An 18,612-nucleotide genomic window follows, 5' to 3' on the forward strand; every position below is an offset into this window, starting at 1 on the left:
TTGTATTATATCAAACGTGCATATAAACAAGACACATATGTGTCAACAGCTTCTTGATTTAGAGATTTTTCCCCCCAAAGTTTACAATGGGCGACAACATCACTCCAATTGATAACATATGGCCTTGTTAGCTAAACATAGATAAAAATGGCAATTCATGAAGGTGAAAAAAGTACAAAGACATTTCAGTCAAGTTGAATACTTATAGATCTCATCTAAATTTCTGTTTTATATATTAATTTTCAAAGAAATATCTAAGAAGAAAACTATTTCAACAGATCAAACAGTCTATTAATGATTTCTTTATTGATTATTAACGGAAATGACATCAAGGTCTCACAAACCCTTCCAGACCAACATGTCAACTTTGAATACACCAATAATGGTTGACCTTTTGTTTATACTACATGTATCTGAGAAACAGACCTAACCACAAAAGTTTTCACCGATGAACAATCTTAAGTGACATCATCTTTGTTTTTTAGATTATTGGTTTTATACATAAAACAGATGATTAGTTTTCTAGTTTAAATTAAATTATTTTATGTTTTCATTTTGGGGTCATTTATAGCTGACTATGGGGTATGCATTTTGCTCATTGTTGAGGGCTGTACGGTATGTATTTGATAACTTCAATGTCATATGGTCTCCAGTGGAGAATTGTCTTGTTGGCAATCATACCACATCTTTTTATTTTTATATGTACACCTTTCAATAATTCAATACATCAAATATATTTCATCTATTGCTTATACATGTAGTATATGAATAATAGATATAGCCTAGCGAGTCTTGACACTGATCAATGAAAAAAACAACATGACCGGTATATACTCCATTAAATTCTTCCATATGCAACTTTGGTGCTCCTTTTGCTTATAGTAACTGAATGTACTAACCAGAGTCACAAATGTTGACAAAGGAACCATGAAAAAGGTCAAGGTCTTGTGAAAACTGTTTGACAGACAAGACCTTGCCAGGATCCTGTATACCAAAATCTTGAGAAATTCTTGATATAAATATATAAGCTTAAAATAGATCACATCTTTCTGATCATATTGCTTGTTACATTTTTGCATCTAAAATCTATTATAATTTTCTGAATAATAGCCAAAAGCTAATTAAATTTGAATTGGAGATATCTTCCTTGTTTATGATTGTAGAGGAGTTATATTCCTTGTTTATGATTGTAGAGGAGTTATATTCCTTTGTTCATGGTTGAACATTTGTAGTTAAACCTATTTTTAAAAAAGTTTTTTTTTTTTAAATTAATTAGGAAGTTAGTTTCTCGTTTGATTTGTTTTACATTTGTGATTTTGGGGCATTTTATAGCTGAACATGTAGTATGTGCTTTGCACATTGTTGAAGTCGTTACATTGACTTATAGCTGTTAATTTCTATGTCATTTGGTCTCTTGTAGAGAGGTTGTCTCATTGACAATCATACCATATCTTCTTTTTAATTTCATATGCAATGCATTGGAGTTTAGTATGACGTCCATTTTGACTGAAGTAGTACACATTTTTAAGAAATTTTGAAAATCACTAAATCTCGCCCGCCGACCAACTTTATAGCAAAATCGCTATCATATTCAGTAAAAGGGAGACAACTTGTGATTCAAAGAAAAAATATAATCTAATAAATATATTTATTTACATAATAATCCAGTTTCTAATACCAAATGTACATCAGAAAAAAACTTGTCCTCTGCAGTTTTCTAACAAAAAAAAACATTAACACTCTTTACTCCAACATATTTAATATCTATATTTAATATAATCGAGGGCTATTTCAGAAAAAATAGAAAAGGTGGTTGAAAGGCACTGAAATTATTTTTGTATGAGTGGAGTCACAAAGTTCAATTTGTGAGGTTTTGTACACAAAGTAAAATGAAATTGTAATTTAGTGATGTCCATTAAAGAAAAGTGTCTTCAATTCCCTTCCCTGCTATATTGAGTCTGAATAATTTCAGTGTCCTTGGCTTAATTGAACTGAAATGATTTTTTTTCATGTTGTTGTTTTCAATTATTTAACAATTATTATTGACATTTCAAACTATATAAATTTATTATGTAACAATTTTTTTCCATAGTTTATAATACAGCACATTATTGATTAACACAAATACATTTATTGTCCAATGAACACTATAATTCTTCATAAAGTTTTTGCCAATATCATCTCATGTCAATTTAATGTTACTTTTATAGTGCCTGCTACTTCTATCAATATATAATTCATATCAATTTAAATGTCAACATTTATATAGTTATATTTTAACGCTAACATAAAGATATGGATAGCACAAGCTTGTTCACATTTAAGATGGTTGCTAATCACTGGTAAACATTCATAAATCGTCTTAGTGTTTATCTAAATACAAATCAATGTCTTTCATATCTGCATTCTGAATATCTTCAACAGCCTGTAAATAGATATACATGTATAGTCAGTTTTTCTGCCTGTCTAAATCTAAGACATTTTGTATTCTAAATAGTTTTGCATAAAATTTAAATAGCAGCATGTTAAAAATACACCAGTAACATATATAGATAAATGATTAACTAAGTAGCTCTTCGTCTCATGGAGTATTGCATTCTTGTTAACCCTTTAATACATGGCTTAGGTGGAACACTTTTATTCATGTTTTTTTTTGTAGTTTACTCTAGTCTACATTCAATTTCAAAAGGAGTCTTGCCTACTATTTTCCTGAATTTGTCATAATTTTAATTTGAATTTCATTACACTGTTCATTTTCTCTTCTATAGAAATAGAGGTGTAGTTAGGATTTACCCGGTACAATCTTTTGACAAAAAATCTTACAAAATAATAATCATTACTGAAATATTTAAAATTTATGAGTATTTTTCTTGTGACATCTTTTTGGGAAAAGAGAAGCAGTCTTTCAAGTAAGGGTTTATTCCTTCCAGTATAATTATGATCAACCTGTTCTGTACTATCACTATGTCTTTTTTCTGTGATTTCCATTAGTGATGATGGAGGTTGATGTTCTTTATAATGACTTTTAAACAATAAATGCATCAACACATAATTAGTTCAAAAGATGTTTACAATGACTTGTCAGACAATAATCGTTATAAACAATTTTTTAAAGGAGATGACAGGTCACTATTTGTATTTCAATTGTGAAAGAAACAAATCATAAAACAGACCAGAAACACCAACTTATTGATATAAAAATTGCTAACAAAACAGACCAAAGTTTGCAATTAGTAAAACCATAAATAAACATAAATAATAAGATTTTTGATAGATTTTAAAACTTAACTGAAAGAGAGAAACATGAGACAATGAACATATCTATTTGTATAAATCAAATAATTGTTGACGGTCAATGGATTTCCCAATAATTACATGAATTATGATACAATATATCTTTGTATAAATAAAACAACTGTTTAAAGGAAATTGTCATTCCTATTATCTTGGCACAATGAATGATATACATATGATATATCCTATATCTAAACCATTTATTTCAGGATTCTGGGATTCTTTGAGATTTGGGTATCCATTACACTAGCCTCTAAAGTTGTTTTAGGTAGCAATACACAGTTAGAAGTTTAGTTTCGCATTAAGGCCATGGTGATTTTTTTAAATATGAAAGTTTTTGTACAATAAAATTGAATTTTAGATAATTGAAGAATAATATAGTCTTCTTAGTGGGTTTATATGAACATTTATATTGTTTTTAGCATGTTTTTTATAGGTTAAAAACAATATAAATGTTCATATAAACCCACTATGAAGACTACATTATTCTTCAATTATCTAAAATTTATTGTACAAAAACTTTCATATTTAAAAAATTTAAATGTTTAACAGTACATGTACATATTTTCCTATCCCTACCTCCCATAGGTCCATGAATTATTATAGTGTTTATCGACAAAGATTTCAGTATCACTGTATCAAAGGTATCACTGTAATTGATTAAAATTTTCCTTTAGACCAAATTTTTGAGACTTTTGTGACATGTTCACCCCCCTTTTTTGCAATATTTTGTATCAAATAAATGCAGATTGTTGCCATGGTTACACCAAAAAGAGATAACATTTCATTATTATAACCATTAGAAATCAAATCTATGGAAGATTCTCTTTCTATAGATATACACATGCATAACACAAATATTAAGCCTTATTTGTAAGAAAGGAAGGGAAAGAGGGTGTTTAAAAATTATGAGTGTTAATTTTAAGTTTAGTGTTTATACAATTCAGAAACAGAATTTCAAAGTAGACTTGGGAGGGAAAATCTGTTTGTGCCAAAAATGTGTCCTTTTGCACTTCAACTCATTTGTGCCACTAGTTTTTATGAAAACTTAGAATAATTTTTTTTTTCAAATGGCTTTACTTCTCTTTTTCAACCAGGTATGGGACCAGTTGTTTACATTGGCAACTTGTTATTGCTTCAGTCATGTTAGTATCACTTTCATAATTTGTATTTTTCTTACATTTGACACACATAAGATTAATATTTATACAGTGTCACTAGTAGACAATAATAAAATCCAATTTAATAAAAACACCTTTTTCCTTCATGATCTTCAGATAACTTGAAAATTATGCATTCAAACTTTTCTATCTATACAACAGGTACTTTTGGAATGGACCCATAATTTTTCTAAATATTTTTTATGCTTTGTCTTTCTTGTTTTATACTGTGATTTGTACAAACCTTTGACCATTTATCTGATATTTTATCTATTTTCTGTTTTGTTTTTATCAACTTTTTCTGTTTCTTCTCGTGTGCATCTTTTAACATTTTGTTGACAGATTCAAGTTCTGTGACCATCTTCTCAAGTTTCATTTTATGTTTAAGTTTAATAGGCATAGTATGGGCAACACTATCCTTCACTGGATCACCCGAAGGTCGCCTACAAAACATGTATCATGTATATATTGATTACTAATTAAACAATACTAATACTGTGTTTGGACAATTGTTGTAGGGTTCTGTTTGAAGAACAGCCTTTAGAGCTAAAATGATTGGCGTTTTCATCAACTCATAGTTTCAACTCAGTGGCAAATCCATGAGAAGGAGGGTTGTTGGAACCCCCCTTTTTATGGAGGATCAAGTGGTTTTCAAAAAGAACTTATTTAGAACCCCATTTTAAAAATAGCTAGATCCTTCCCTGCAACCAATCAAAATGCATGAAAATGCTAGTAAACAAAATTCTAAGACTAGAGATCCAGTTGAGATGACCAATGATAATCTGTTTATCGCTATTTTACCTTATAACGAAGTTGTCAATTTCAATAGCAACGCCACGTGCCTCCTTAGTTTCAAGCTATAATTTTCCATCTCAAGCGAGTAGCATAATATGAAAAATTATCACAAAAAAAGATCAAAGGAAAAATGCACAAAATAGGGATAATTGCATTTATTGTGCCATAAAGTAAATACAATTGGTAAGACATGAGTTCAGTATCCTTGAAATAATATCTTTTTTATTCAAAAATAAAATCACAATTGTAACCATTTTCTAAATATAGGTAAACAGTCATGATAGTACTGATGCTAAGTGATGCAGATATTGAAATAGTAAGTCTTCTTATATTTTACTAAACTGTTGTAAATATCTAATTCTACTATTAAAGAAAGGAAATTCTTTCCAAATCATATTGAAAATGATATGTAAAAATAAATTGAAATACAATGTTTAAATTGTGCATTACAAGTTTTATCACTACAACAAAGAAAAAAATAACCAATAAAACAATTACCCATATCATATTCATTTATAGTTTAATATTTCAAAGTTATTCCTTATGTCAGTTCTGCTTTTTCTTTTTAACATTTTTCACAGAATTATTTCTCATATTAGAAATCTGCCACAGATATTATGAACAAAAATGACTTAAAGTTTATTATCCTCTTTAAATGTCATATAAATTAGATGTGTCAAAGTGACCCAAATGGCCCCGTCTCAAGAAGTTGAAATTTCAATTACACATGTGGACACAAACATGATGGTATTAATAAGTCTCACATATCAAAAATCAGTTTAAAATCTGGAGGCATATATATAAAAAAAAAGGCTATATAACTGTGATTTTTTTAAAAAGGTTTAAAGACACATATTTTTAGACTGGCGTACTGTGATGTGTAAGGGACGACATCAAAAGATCGATGTAGGATAAAAAACTTAAATCAAATAGTTTGGGAGTGGGGGGGTTAAAATTCTGAAAGTTTTGTATATCAAAAATCGATTTTTACATATATCCCTATTGGTAAATCAATTTTTCCCAAATTAAGTTAAGAGGGGGGGTGGGGGGGATCAGTGAAAAAACTATGTGAATTAAGTTTTTTATCCTACATTGAACTTTTGATGTCGTTCCTAAGACCTGTGATATTTATTTATTATTCTAAAAGTTTAAGTGATAGGGCCTTTTATTTTTATTTTGTTTAAATTTTTAGTTTTAAAGATTATATTTAAGAGTCATTTTTTTTTTTTTCTGTGTTTACTGGTTAAATTTCTAACTTATATTTTCTCTTAGTTAAGTGAATAAATCCTTTAATGCAAATTTTTATAGATTTCACTTGTGTATATACCGCAGGGAATATAAATACTTATAATTTTCATCATTATTTTATTTAATTTTTGGTTGACTGTTATAATTTTAATATGTTTTTAAAATTACAGCAAAAATTAGCCAAGCTAAACTGGCCAGTAACTCATCAAAAATCAAAAATCAGCCCAATATCTGAAAGAGTTTAGAAAAAAAAGTCCATATAACTGTGGTTTTCAACAATTTATCAAAGTCCATAGCCCTTAATTTTAGCAAAAATTAGCAGAGCAGAACAAAACTCAAATCTGTAACTCATCTTGGTTAACTCACATGCCAAAAACCATCCCAATATCTGAAAGTGTTTATGAAAAAGGTCTGTATAACTGTGCTTTTCAACACTTTATCAAAGTCTGAAGCCTGTAGTTTTGGTAATAAATTAGCGGAGCTGATTGAAAGTTAATCTTGATTTGTAACTCATCATGGTTAACTCACATATATCAAAAATCAGCCTAATATCTTTATCTAGAAAAAAACCTCTGTATAATGGTTTGTTGCGGAATGACGGAAAGACGGACAAGGGTAAAACTATATGGCACAGACAACTTCGTTGGGGGGGTCATAAAAATTCCAAAAACCTGACGTTTAATACAAGCATGACAAGGTAAGATAAAGAAGGAGAAGAAGAAGGAGAAAAAGAAGAAGAATATAGAAGAAATTAAATAGTCTAATGGACATATACATCTTACAAATATTCCACATACCAAATGGTGGTAAGTAATACCAAAAATATGGATCTGATTCAGACGAAAATTAAATAACTAGTAGTAGTAATCATGGTATGGTGTTCCAAATTCTACATTTACAATAATCAACCTTTGTCATAAAAACTTAACCTCACAAATGGATCATAAACAAGAGGCTCTCAAGAGCCTGAATTGCTCACCTGCATTTCAGAGGCAAAGATTTTTACATGTAAGCAAACTTGATGAACAAATTGTCTTTAAAGGGCAATAACTCCTTAAGGGGTCAATTGACAATTTTGGTCATATTAACTTTTTTTGTAGATCTTACTTTGCTGCTTACTGTTTATATCTATCTATAATAATATTCAAGATAATAACAAAAAACTGCAAAATTTTGTTAAAACTACCAATTTTGGTGGCAGCAACCCAATGGGTTGCTTGTTCGATTTGTCTGATAATTTCAGGGCTGTTAGATCTTAACCAATTGAACAATTTAACCCTTGTCAGATTTGCTCTAAAAGCTTTAGTTTTTGAGATATTAGCCAAAAACTGCATTTGACCCTTATGTTCTATTTATAGCCATGGTGGCCATGTTTGTCAATGGATCAAAACTTCAGATACAGTTTATAAACAAGATATCATAAGGAACATTAAGTTAAAGTTTGAAGGTAATTGGCTCGGTAGTTTTTAAAGATTTTTAAATATTAGAAAACTTGAAGAACAAATTGTATAAAATTGTCTTTAAAGGGCAATTACTCCTTAAGGGGTCAATTGACAATTATGGTCTTATTAAGTTTTTTGTAGATCTTACTTTGCTGAACATTATTACTGTTTACAGTTTATATCTATCTATCTATAATAATTTTCAAGATACATATAATAACAAAAAACTGCAAAATTTCCTTAAGACTACCAATTTAGTGGCAGCAACCCACCAATGGGTTGTTCGATTCGTCTGAAAATTTCAGGGCTGATACATTTTGACCAATTGTCAATTATAAACTAGATACCCTAAGGAACATTTAGTTAAAGTTTGAAGGTATTTGACCCAGTAGTTTCAGAGGAGAAGACTCTTGAAATAGTTTACAGACGAAGACGACGACGGACGCCAAGTGATGGCATAAGCTCAGGCCCAGGCGAGTTAAAAATGAAACAAAGGACTAAAATTGTGACAGTATCAGATTGACATTAAAAAATATTTACACAAGCCTAATATTGTTTACCTATTTACAAAAGCATGATATTGTATACACTTTACATGTACATGACCAAAGCAATGTGCATAAGAACACAAATCTTTAGCACTTGATATATTGAAAAGTTCTTTTGCAGTTTCTTACCATGCTGAAGAATTGATGTCATCACAGGCTTTATCAATCAATTTATCTAACTCATTCATTAATACTGGGATTTTTTCTTCATCAAAAATCTGCTTGACTTCCTCCTGTGACAATAGAATAAATTCATATTTAGTACTTTTATTCTGCATTTCCTACTAAACCCTCATTCTATAAATATCACATATAGTGGATCGATCATTATAATTTGTGGAGTACTAATTTTTTTATGTTCTTTATAGTGATAGTTGAACCTCAAAATTGTTATATTCAATAAAATGCAAATTTCCTATACTATATTAGGTGTGTACACAAAATTGTTATATTCAATAAAATGCAAATTTCCTATAGGTGTGTACACAAAATTGTTATATTCAATAAAATGCAAAATTTCCTATAGGTGTGTACACAAAAGGAGTAGGTTCAGTAAGACCCCATTTTGGCCCCAAAATATAGCAGTTTTGCAAAATTGTGAAAATGTAATCTTTTAGCTATTTATTGGAAAGTAGAATGTTTCTGCTACACGAATATGGGCTGTTTTTGACAATACAATGCACATATATCGGGTACTAACATCATTAAGTCATGCTAAATTACTGAAATCTTCACAATTTTAGCATTTGAGTTTAATTTTAGACGGTTTCCGTCTTAAATGAAAGTGGCCGCATTCGTGTTCATTCATAATATTGAAATATTAGTTGCATTTGATGATAATACATAACATATATAAAGGTTGAGGATGAACACGGATGCGGCCACTTTCATTTTTGACAAAATTCACCTGCAAAGTGACGATTTTTGGTATATTTAATAGATTTTTCATATTTTAGCTGGAATCGGATGGTTGTTAATGACTTAATCAGTTAAAATCTGTAACATAAACTATTTGAATCAATTGAAATAGACACTTAAGTGTTTAAAAAGTTTTCAAAATCTTTCGTTAGATGAACCTGAAATTTGAGGCCAAAATCGGCCCTTACCGGACCTACTCCTTTGGCAAAACCATGAAATCAATTAAGTTTCCATAAAAATTAGGTGTATCCTCAATCCACTAAAATGATATTTTTGTCAGATATTTGGAATGTCTGTTTTGACCATGTGGTGTAATTATAAAAATATGCTGGCTAAACCTTTCCTTTTTTCTTTTCATAATTTTATTACATATAGATTGAACAGCCATTTTGAAAATCCTTGTTATTTTTTCAGGGATTTTGAATGAAAATAGGTGCCGACTGATGAAAAATAAAAAACATGTACACATGCATGGACCTTGGTTTTTGTTCTGTTTTTTAGTTCCATTAAACATATATATATAATATGTATCATGTTTATTATATATTATATGTAATAAATTTATAATTGGTCTTTAGATAGCTTTTTATTTAGAACTGAAACAGAGAAGCAAACATCTGTAATCAAATAATTAAACATATGACCTTTTACCTTTAACATAGAAGTACTAAAACTTAGTAGCTAAGGGCTGTTTTCAAAATGTTCTGGTAAAAGCACTTGATAGCTACTGAGGCAAATAAACCTATTGATAGGTATATACAATTACATTCACTATCTCAGTGCACATGGTGCAGCCACTGGCTATCAAAGTAAATTGTTAATATGGTCTGTTTAAATGTTATAAGATTAGTTCATTCCTCGTACATTGTAATTAAATAGCATGATTATATAACACTGTATATATTTATAACTGCTCAATAAAGCTGAAGATGTGTTTTTAATTCTATATTACATAATATTGCCCTGTTTTTCTTCTCATATTGAATCTTTCATGTTTTCATTTGCTCATACTTAGAGCGTTCTTAATCTAATATTACATACTATTGCCCTAGGTTTTTTATATTGATTTTTCATGTTTTCATTTGCTTATACTTTGGTTCACATGTACTTGGACTTGAATGTAGGCCAAGAGTAAAAGGACAACAGATGTATGTTTGTGAATAAAGTCAGAAATTCCTGCAGTACATTGAAAGAGGAATCAAATGATGTATGATGCACAACAATGCAGAAACTTTTTTGGACCAGCTTTGCTTAACCCAAGATGGATTCATTTTAAGTACAAACAAGAGTGCACACGCTGAAATGTCTCGCCTTCTATACTAATCATTGATATTATGTTGATAGTCCTAAGTATAAAGCTAAGCTTTAATACAACTGTCACATAAACTTAACATTAACCAAGATAACTAAACAAAGACCAATGAACCTTGAAAATGAGGTCAAGGTCAGATGAACCATGCCAGGCAGACATGTACAGCTAACAATGCTTCCATACAACATATATAGTTGACCTATTACTTATAGTTTAAGAAAAATAGACCAAAACACAAAAACTTAACACTGTGTAATGAACCGTGAAAATGAGGTCACGGTCAAATAAAACTTGCGCGACTGACATAAAGATCATAAAATATTTCCATACACCAAATATGGCATATAGTATTAGATAAAAAGACCAAAACTCAAAAACTTAACTTTGACCACTGAACCATGAAAATGAGGTCAAGGTCACATGACATCTGCCCGCTAGATAGGTACACCTTACAATCATTCCATACAACAAATATAGTAGACCTATTGTATATAGTATGAGAAAAACAGACCGAAACACAAAAATTTAACTATAACCACTGAACCATGAAAATGAGGTTAAGGTCAGATGACACCTGCCAGTTGGACATGTACACCTTACAGTCCTTCAATACACCGAATATACTAGCCCTATTGCTTGTAGTATCTGAGATATGGACTTGACCACCAAAACTTAACCTTGTTCACTGATCCATGAAATGACGTCGAGGTCAAGTGAAAACTGTCTGACAGACATGAGGACCTTTCAAGGTACGCACATATCAAATATAGTTATCCTATTACTTATAATAAGAGAGAATTCAACATAACAAAAAATCTGAACTTTTTTTTCAAGTGGTCACTGAACCATGAAAATGAGGTCAAGGACATTGGACATGTGACTGACGGAAACTTCGTAACATGAGGCATATATATACAAAGTATGAAGCATCCAGGTCTTCCACCTTCTAAAATATAAAGCTTTTAAGAAGTTAGCTAACACCGCCGCCGCCGCCGCCGGATCACTATCCCTATGTCGAGCTTTCTGCAAAAGTTGCAGGCTCGACAAAAATGTATGGCATGTTCTATCAACAATAAAAACTGTAATTGTTAAAAAAATAAGTCGAACTAATTATATAAGTGAACAGGATCTGTTCAGTCAACAAATATCATCATTTAACATAAATTATCAACTCACATTAAAATTTGATTCAACTTGTCGTGTCAACTCTAAGTACATAGTTCTGAATGCATCAGGATTCTTCTTATAAATTGGATGGAAATGGTGCTGAAATCTAGCATACCTAAAAAGTACAAAACATCACATGTATAGGAAATCTTCCCCTGGATTTTGAACTGTCAACATGCATGTACATATGTATAAATAAATCAGAATACATGTACATGTTCATTTGTATATTGACATGTACAGTAGTCTTCATTTTTAAACAACAAAAGTGTCAATAATTGACCAAATAGACATTACAGACAGTTTTCAATTTTAACTAAGAATAAAGTTTTGTAATATAAGACAGTGCTCCTTATTAAAACAATTAAATTATAGATCACATGTACACAAAATTTTCTAAAGTATATTAAAAACTTTATTTTTTCTATCTTGAAGACATAAAATTAACTTGAGGATTTGTACAGTTTTGAGCTATGTTTGAATAATAAAGCTTAATGTAAATCCTTGGATATCACATGAAATCTGTCAGATAGGCTTTCAGTATAAAATTGATAAAATCTCAGACTCCCTGAGACTTTGAGATTTCTAGATTTTGGCAGCATCTGACTGACAAAAAATATTCGAACTGCTCAATTAATTTACCACAATTAAAAATTATTACAAGTTTTATCATGAAGTAGATATATTTTGTCATAAAAAATAGTTTTGATTTATTAGCTTTAAGTGTTTTATAATGGTTTGTGAATTTGGGAATGCAATCAACACTATTTCTTGTTACCCTGTTTGCATTCTGTACCATTCTGTGATGAAATGAATTTGATTTTAACAAGTTTAAAGTGACTGAATATTAGTTTGATACACTGGCATCACTATACAACTAGTTTGAATGACATTTTATAATCAGAAATTATTAGGATAAAAGCAAGTACGTTTTTAACACATGTTTCCGTATTGTATCTGATCTTTATAAACTAATTGTGCTGTATATGTGTATGGTATATCAATGAGTTTAGATTGTAATGGTAATTATAGAATATACTTAAAATGTTATGGTATCCATAGAATTTACTTATGACGTGTTGTTACATGCAACTATATTTTATTTATATGTTGTTTAAATATTTATTGTCTGTATTTGGATCACGCCTCTATTGTGCTCTTTCAAATAAAATATTGAATTGAATTGAATAAACTATGACCACACGATAAAATAGGCTACAAATTAGGCAGTGCCAAGTCCCATCAATATATATATATGTTCTTGTCTAAGTCATGCAAGTATATGGAAATTATATAAAAAAATCCAGTTTTTCTTGTTTTGTTGTACTCTAACATTTGACAATCATTGACAATTGGTTAGACTTTCCTGACCAGTGCTCGATAATTTAACACTGTTTTTGACTGTTCACGGACATAATCGTGCAAATTAATTCATGACCTTTTGTTTGATCAAAGTTGACCTTATTTGAAATAAAAGGACCTGATTGGTTGTTTACTTCCTTTTATGACGCCACCTTGATTCACATGCTAAAAATATACAAAATTCGATTACAATTTGACCAGTTCTCTATAATGTTATAAAAACCTCAGAATAAAAAAAATAAGAACTATGATGACTATTTGATATTGATAAAATGAACATTTTACTGATAATTTGGCATATAAATTTTACTGAAATGGTAATATTTCACAGAAATTCAGAGATTCTAAAATTTATCAAAATGTGTATTGTTTGGAAAACTATGTTTTTCCGTAAAAAATGTTCATAGTTCATTATTCCTCAGACTGTACACAAACACTGCAGTACCACGGCTCATCAGTGACATATGAAACACCCAAACCGGAATATACATGAATGGACAAGCAAGTTTACCCAAAATATATTGTTTACATAAAAATGTCTGCAGTCAAGTGAAAATATGAGGGGGCTCTAGGAGGACAAAAATGATGTTACAAACGCCCTGGATTTAATTTTACTGTAGGAATCACATCATTTGAATTGTAAATGAATTTCTAATCGATCCATGTTATTTCTAACTACTAAATATTTAATTACAAAAAAAGTTACACTTGATTCCAAGAGCAATCTTTTCAACTTCGATTCACCGCTGTCGATTCATCGTCTGCTATAAATATCCCGTTAAGTTAAGACCATGCGAAATGTACATTTCCTGTAAAGCCACTTTTAAGGTATAAATACAAAAAAACATTTTAATTCAAAAGTGTTTCATTTTCATTAAAAAAATATTTCTGTACCGCGTTATCGAGCACTGGTCAGGGGAGTCTACTAATAGATAGGAAACTACCATGTATACAGCAAGCAATCATTTCAAGCTAGTTGTCAAAGTTGATTTAAAAGTAAAAAAAAAACTAGAGGCTCTTAAGAGCCTGTGTCGCTCACCTTGGTCTATGTGCATATCTAACAAATGACACAGATGGATTCATGACAAAATTGTGTTTTGGTGATGTGTTTGTAGATCTTACTTTACTGAAAATTCTTGCTTCTTACAATTATCTCAATTTAAAATGAATTTGGCCCATTAGTTACAGAGGAAAATATTTTGTTAAAATTTACAAAAATTTACAAAATTGTTAAAAATTGACTATAAAGAGAAATAACTCCTTAAGGGGTCAATTGACCTTTTTGGTCATGTTGGCTTATTTGTGAATCTTACTTTGCTGAACATTATTGCTGTTTACAGTTTATCTCTATCTATAATAATATTCAAGATAGTAATTTTCTTTAAAATTTCCAATTCAGGGGCAGCAACCCAACAACCAGTTGTCAGATTCATCTGAAAATTTCATGGCAGATAGATCTTGACTTGCAAAACAATTTAACCCCATGTCTGAATTACTCTTAATGCTTTGGTTTCAAAGTTATAAGCCAAAATCTACATTTTACCTCTATGTTCTATTTTAAGCCATGGCAGCTATCTTGGTTGGTTGGCAGGGTCACCGCACACATTTTTTAAACTAGATACCTCAATGATGATTATGGCCAAGTATGGTTAAATTTAATTTGGACCAGTAGTTTTAGAGGAGAAGATTTTTGTAAAAGATAAGGCCTAAAAAAAAAATGTTGTGACCCCCGACTCAAAAGTTTTTAAAGCTGATGTGGGAAAAAAATAATTTGTATACCTACCGACCGTTTTTTCTGAAAGAAAATAAAAAATTCCAAGTCCCTCGATCTTTTTATTGCCCCAAAAGAAAACAACGCTAATTTTAAACTCGAGGCTTATTTTTAGAATGTACTGGAAAGTGGAATCTTCTTGGCTAATTATATATGCCGGAGCATGCGCAGTAGTTATTTTCGTTTGTCAGTGTTTGAACATGGCAACACAACGCGTGCTATCAATGTTCAATGCGGAAAATGTGACCATTTCGCGGAGAAAAAAATATTTCTAAATTTTACAGAAAGTAACACCTTTTTTGACATTAGCCATGTTAGCAATGAAATTCATCCAATGTCTAACATCGATGAAAAAAAATACACAACACAAATTTTGTGCTCGGCCACCGGCAAAAATGACTGGGGATTGATGACAATAACACAACTGTTGGAACAATGCAATCTTTTGGAATTAAATTTATCAAATGTTCATGCCAGACCCTTCTTCAAAATGAACATGATATTAATCCATCTGAAACTGGTCAGCCAATCAACGCTTTATACATTCTGATGAAAAGCCACAGATGCTTTGCCAAAAGAAAGTGTCCTGCCAGGTACAGTGTATATAATATAATTGTCTATCTGTAGGTTTGGGATGATGTTTGGTTCATGTTCCTATAAATGAATCTGCCCCACATCTCAATTACTTTCTCTGACAATCCCAAACTTTTGGTCCTGAAATAGGGGAATTGGGTTAAAAAAGCTAATTTCCATGGGGAAGTGCTGCCCAATTTTTTTTTAGGTTTGGACTATAAAGGGCAATAACTCCTTAAGGGGTCAACTGACCATTTTAGTCGTTTTAACTTATTTGTAGATCTTACTTTGCTGAACATTATTGCTGTTTACAGTTTATCTCTATCTATAATAATATTCAAGATAATAGCCAAAAAAAGGGTATAATTTCCTTAAAATTGCGAATTCAGGGGCAGCAACCCACTAACTGGTTGTCCGATTCATCTGAAAATTTCAGGGCAGATAGATCTTTACCTGATAAACAGTTTTACCCCATGTCAGATTTGCTCTAAATGCTTTGATTTCAGAGTTATAATTAAGCCAAAATCTACATTTTACCCCTTTGTTCTATTTTTAGCCATGGCGGCCATCTTGGTTGGTTGGTCGGGTCATGCCACACATTTTTTTAAATTAAGTACCCAATGATGATTGTGACCAAGTTTGGTTAATTTGGCCCAGTAGTGCCAGTAGTTTCAGAGGAGAAGAGGGGGTATTTACAAATAATCCCTGGGTTTACTATCCATACTCGTAGGAAAAATCGTATGAGTGTAGATAGTAAACCCCAATTGACAGAAACAAGTGCCTGTGGAATAAACAAAGACACTACTACTACTACCACTACTAGACAGTAGTCGTAGCTAGACTTCAGAAAATTAAATGATAAATGACTGATTGGTTGTAATTACATTGAATCAGATCCAATTCCTATCTTCTTTACTGCAACTGATAGTGCATATCTTAAAATTTCCAAATGTTTTCCATCGGAATCATCTTGTGAGGAAGAAACAGAAACTGGCAATCCAGACTCGTTTGACATTTTTATGTTTACAAATCCCGCTTTGAGTAAACTGGTACTAGTTCTTAGTTCAAACGATAGGAATGACAATCAGAAAACAGAAAACCAGTCAAACTAATACGTTGATAAATCATGTATGTACGGTCCCGATAAATAGAAATGGTGTAAACCAGATTTTTAATAACTTTGATCCAGATATAAATGTACCTGTACGTTATAGTATGGACGAAACTATCTCGTCGAGGGGTAAATATTTAAATGATATCTGTATTGAAACAGGTCTTAGAATTTTAAATGGACGAACTACTGGAGACTCTATTGGCCAATTAACGTGCTATACTCCAAATGGATGTAGTGTTGTAGATTATTTTATTGTATCAGAAAATTTATTATCAAAGGTATGTTTTTTTAAAGTCCATAACTTATTGGGCGATCTCTCTGATCATTGTCAAATTTCTGTGTTATTGAACATACAGTGTAAAATAAAAGGAGATACATGTCAAACTCAGATGTCTCTTAAAAGTTATAAATGGAATGAGAACTCTACTGAATTATTTCAGGAAGCATTATCTTCAGGCAGTATGCAACAAAAAAATTTGAATTTTAATAAAACTGAATACCATTCTGATATAAATAACATGATTAAAGATGTTAATACTATATTCTATGAAGCTGCAAATTTATCATTAAAACAAAAGCCCACTAAAAAATCAACAAAACCCAATTGGTTAGATGCTTCATTATCTAAATTAAAAAATAACTGAAATGATAAAGAAAAGTTATTACAAAAATATCCTTTTGATCCAGTAATAAGGTCATCTTTTTTCAGTCTTTTAAAACATTACAGAAAAACAAGAAAGAAAAAAATAAGGGATTTTCGACAAGATTTAATAGATAAATTAGATAATTTAAAAGACGAAAATCCAAGTCAATATTGGGCACTGCTTCATGAGTTATCAGATACAAATAGGGAGAATACCACATCTGATGTGTCAACAGATGCTTGGTTTTCTTATTTTAAAAATTTAAATGAAAAAGACACTAATGCATCCTGTGATTATTTAAAAGATAAGATAAAAGACATGGAAAGAGAAAAAATATTTACTGAACTTGATAATTTGATTTCAAAAGCAGAAATAGAAAAAGCGATAAGTACACTTAAAAATAAAATAGCCAGTGGTTTTGACTCAATTCTAAATGAAATGTTAAAGTCCAGTCAAATATATTTAGTTTCTTGTTTTCAAAAATTGTTTAATAGTATCTTAAACTCAGGAAATTTTCCCAAAATTTGGGCAAAAGGATATATAGTTCCTTTATTTAAAAGTGGTTCAAAAGATGATCCTTCAAATTATAGAGGAATTACCATTGGGAGTTGTTTAGGCAAGTTATTTGTGAAAATTTTAAATATTCGTTTAGAGAAATTTTTGGCAAATAGAAATATTATTAAACCGGAACAAATTGGTTTCTGTAAAGGCAAGCGCACCAGTGATCATCATTTAGTTTTGAGAACTCTTATAGAAAAGTATACTCAACAAGGCAATAAAAAATTCTTTACATGCTTTGTTGACCTAAGAAGAGCCTTTGATACTGTTAATCATGATGGACTTTTTTATAAACTGAGAAATATTGGAGTCAGTGATTTATTTTATAACACTCTAAAAAATATGTATAATAATATTGAACTTTGTGTAAAGGTAGACAAATATTCTATGACTGAAAACTTTACATCTAACATAGGAGTCAAACAAGGGGATAATTTAAGCCCCACTTTATTTAAAATTTTAATAAATGATATTCTTGACTCTTTTGATGAGACCTGTAAACCTGCTATTTTAAATTCCTTACAGCTTAATTGCTTATTGTATGCAGATGACTTAGTAGTAATGTCAGAAACAGCTGATGGTCTTCAGAGGTGTATTGATAAACTATATAATTACTGTGATAAATGGGGACTCCAAATAAATATAAAGAAAACTAAATCAGTAGTTTTTAATAAAACAGGAAAACTAGATGAGAAAATATTTAATA

General features: G+C 30.4%; 1 protein-coding gene across 1 annotated transcript; it reads right to left on the reverse strand.

Annotated features, from left to right (window-relative positions):
- Positions 1-1,631: 1,631 nt before the first annotated feature.
- LOC139519615 (polyamine-modulated factor 1-like) lies at positions 1,632-16,673 on the reverse strand. The gene is made up of 5 exons (XM_071311808.1): positions 16,475-16,673; positions 11,894-11,999; positions 8,617-8,720; positions 4,699-4,897; positions 1,632-2,425 (listed from the first exon to the last, which is right to left on the reverse strand). Exons 1-5 carry the CDS (start codon positions 16,603-16,605, stop codon positions 2,363-2,365), a joined length of 603 nt encoding a protein of 200 aa, XP_071167909.1. The 5' UTR covers positions 16,606-16,673; the 3' UTR covers positions 1,632-2,362.
- Between the last annotated feature and the right edge of the window lie 1,939 nt (positions 16,674-18,612).

The sequence above is a fragment of the Mytilus edulis genome, chromosome 4 (genome assembly GCF_963676685.1).
Source record: "Mytilus edulis chromosome 4, xbMytEdul2.2, whole genome shotgun sequence".
Classification (NCBI taxonomy): Eukaryota; Metazoa; Mollusca; class Bivalvia; order Mytilida; family Mytilidae; genus Mytilus; species Mytilus edulis.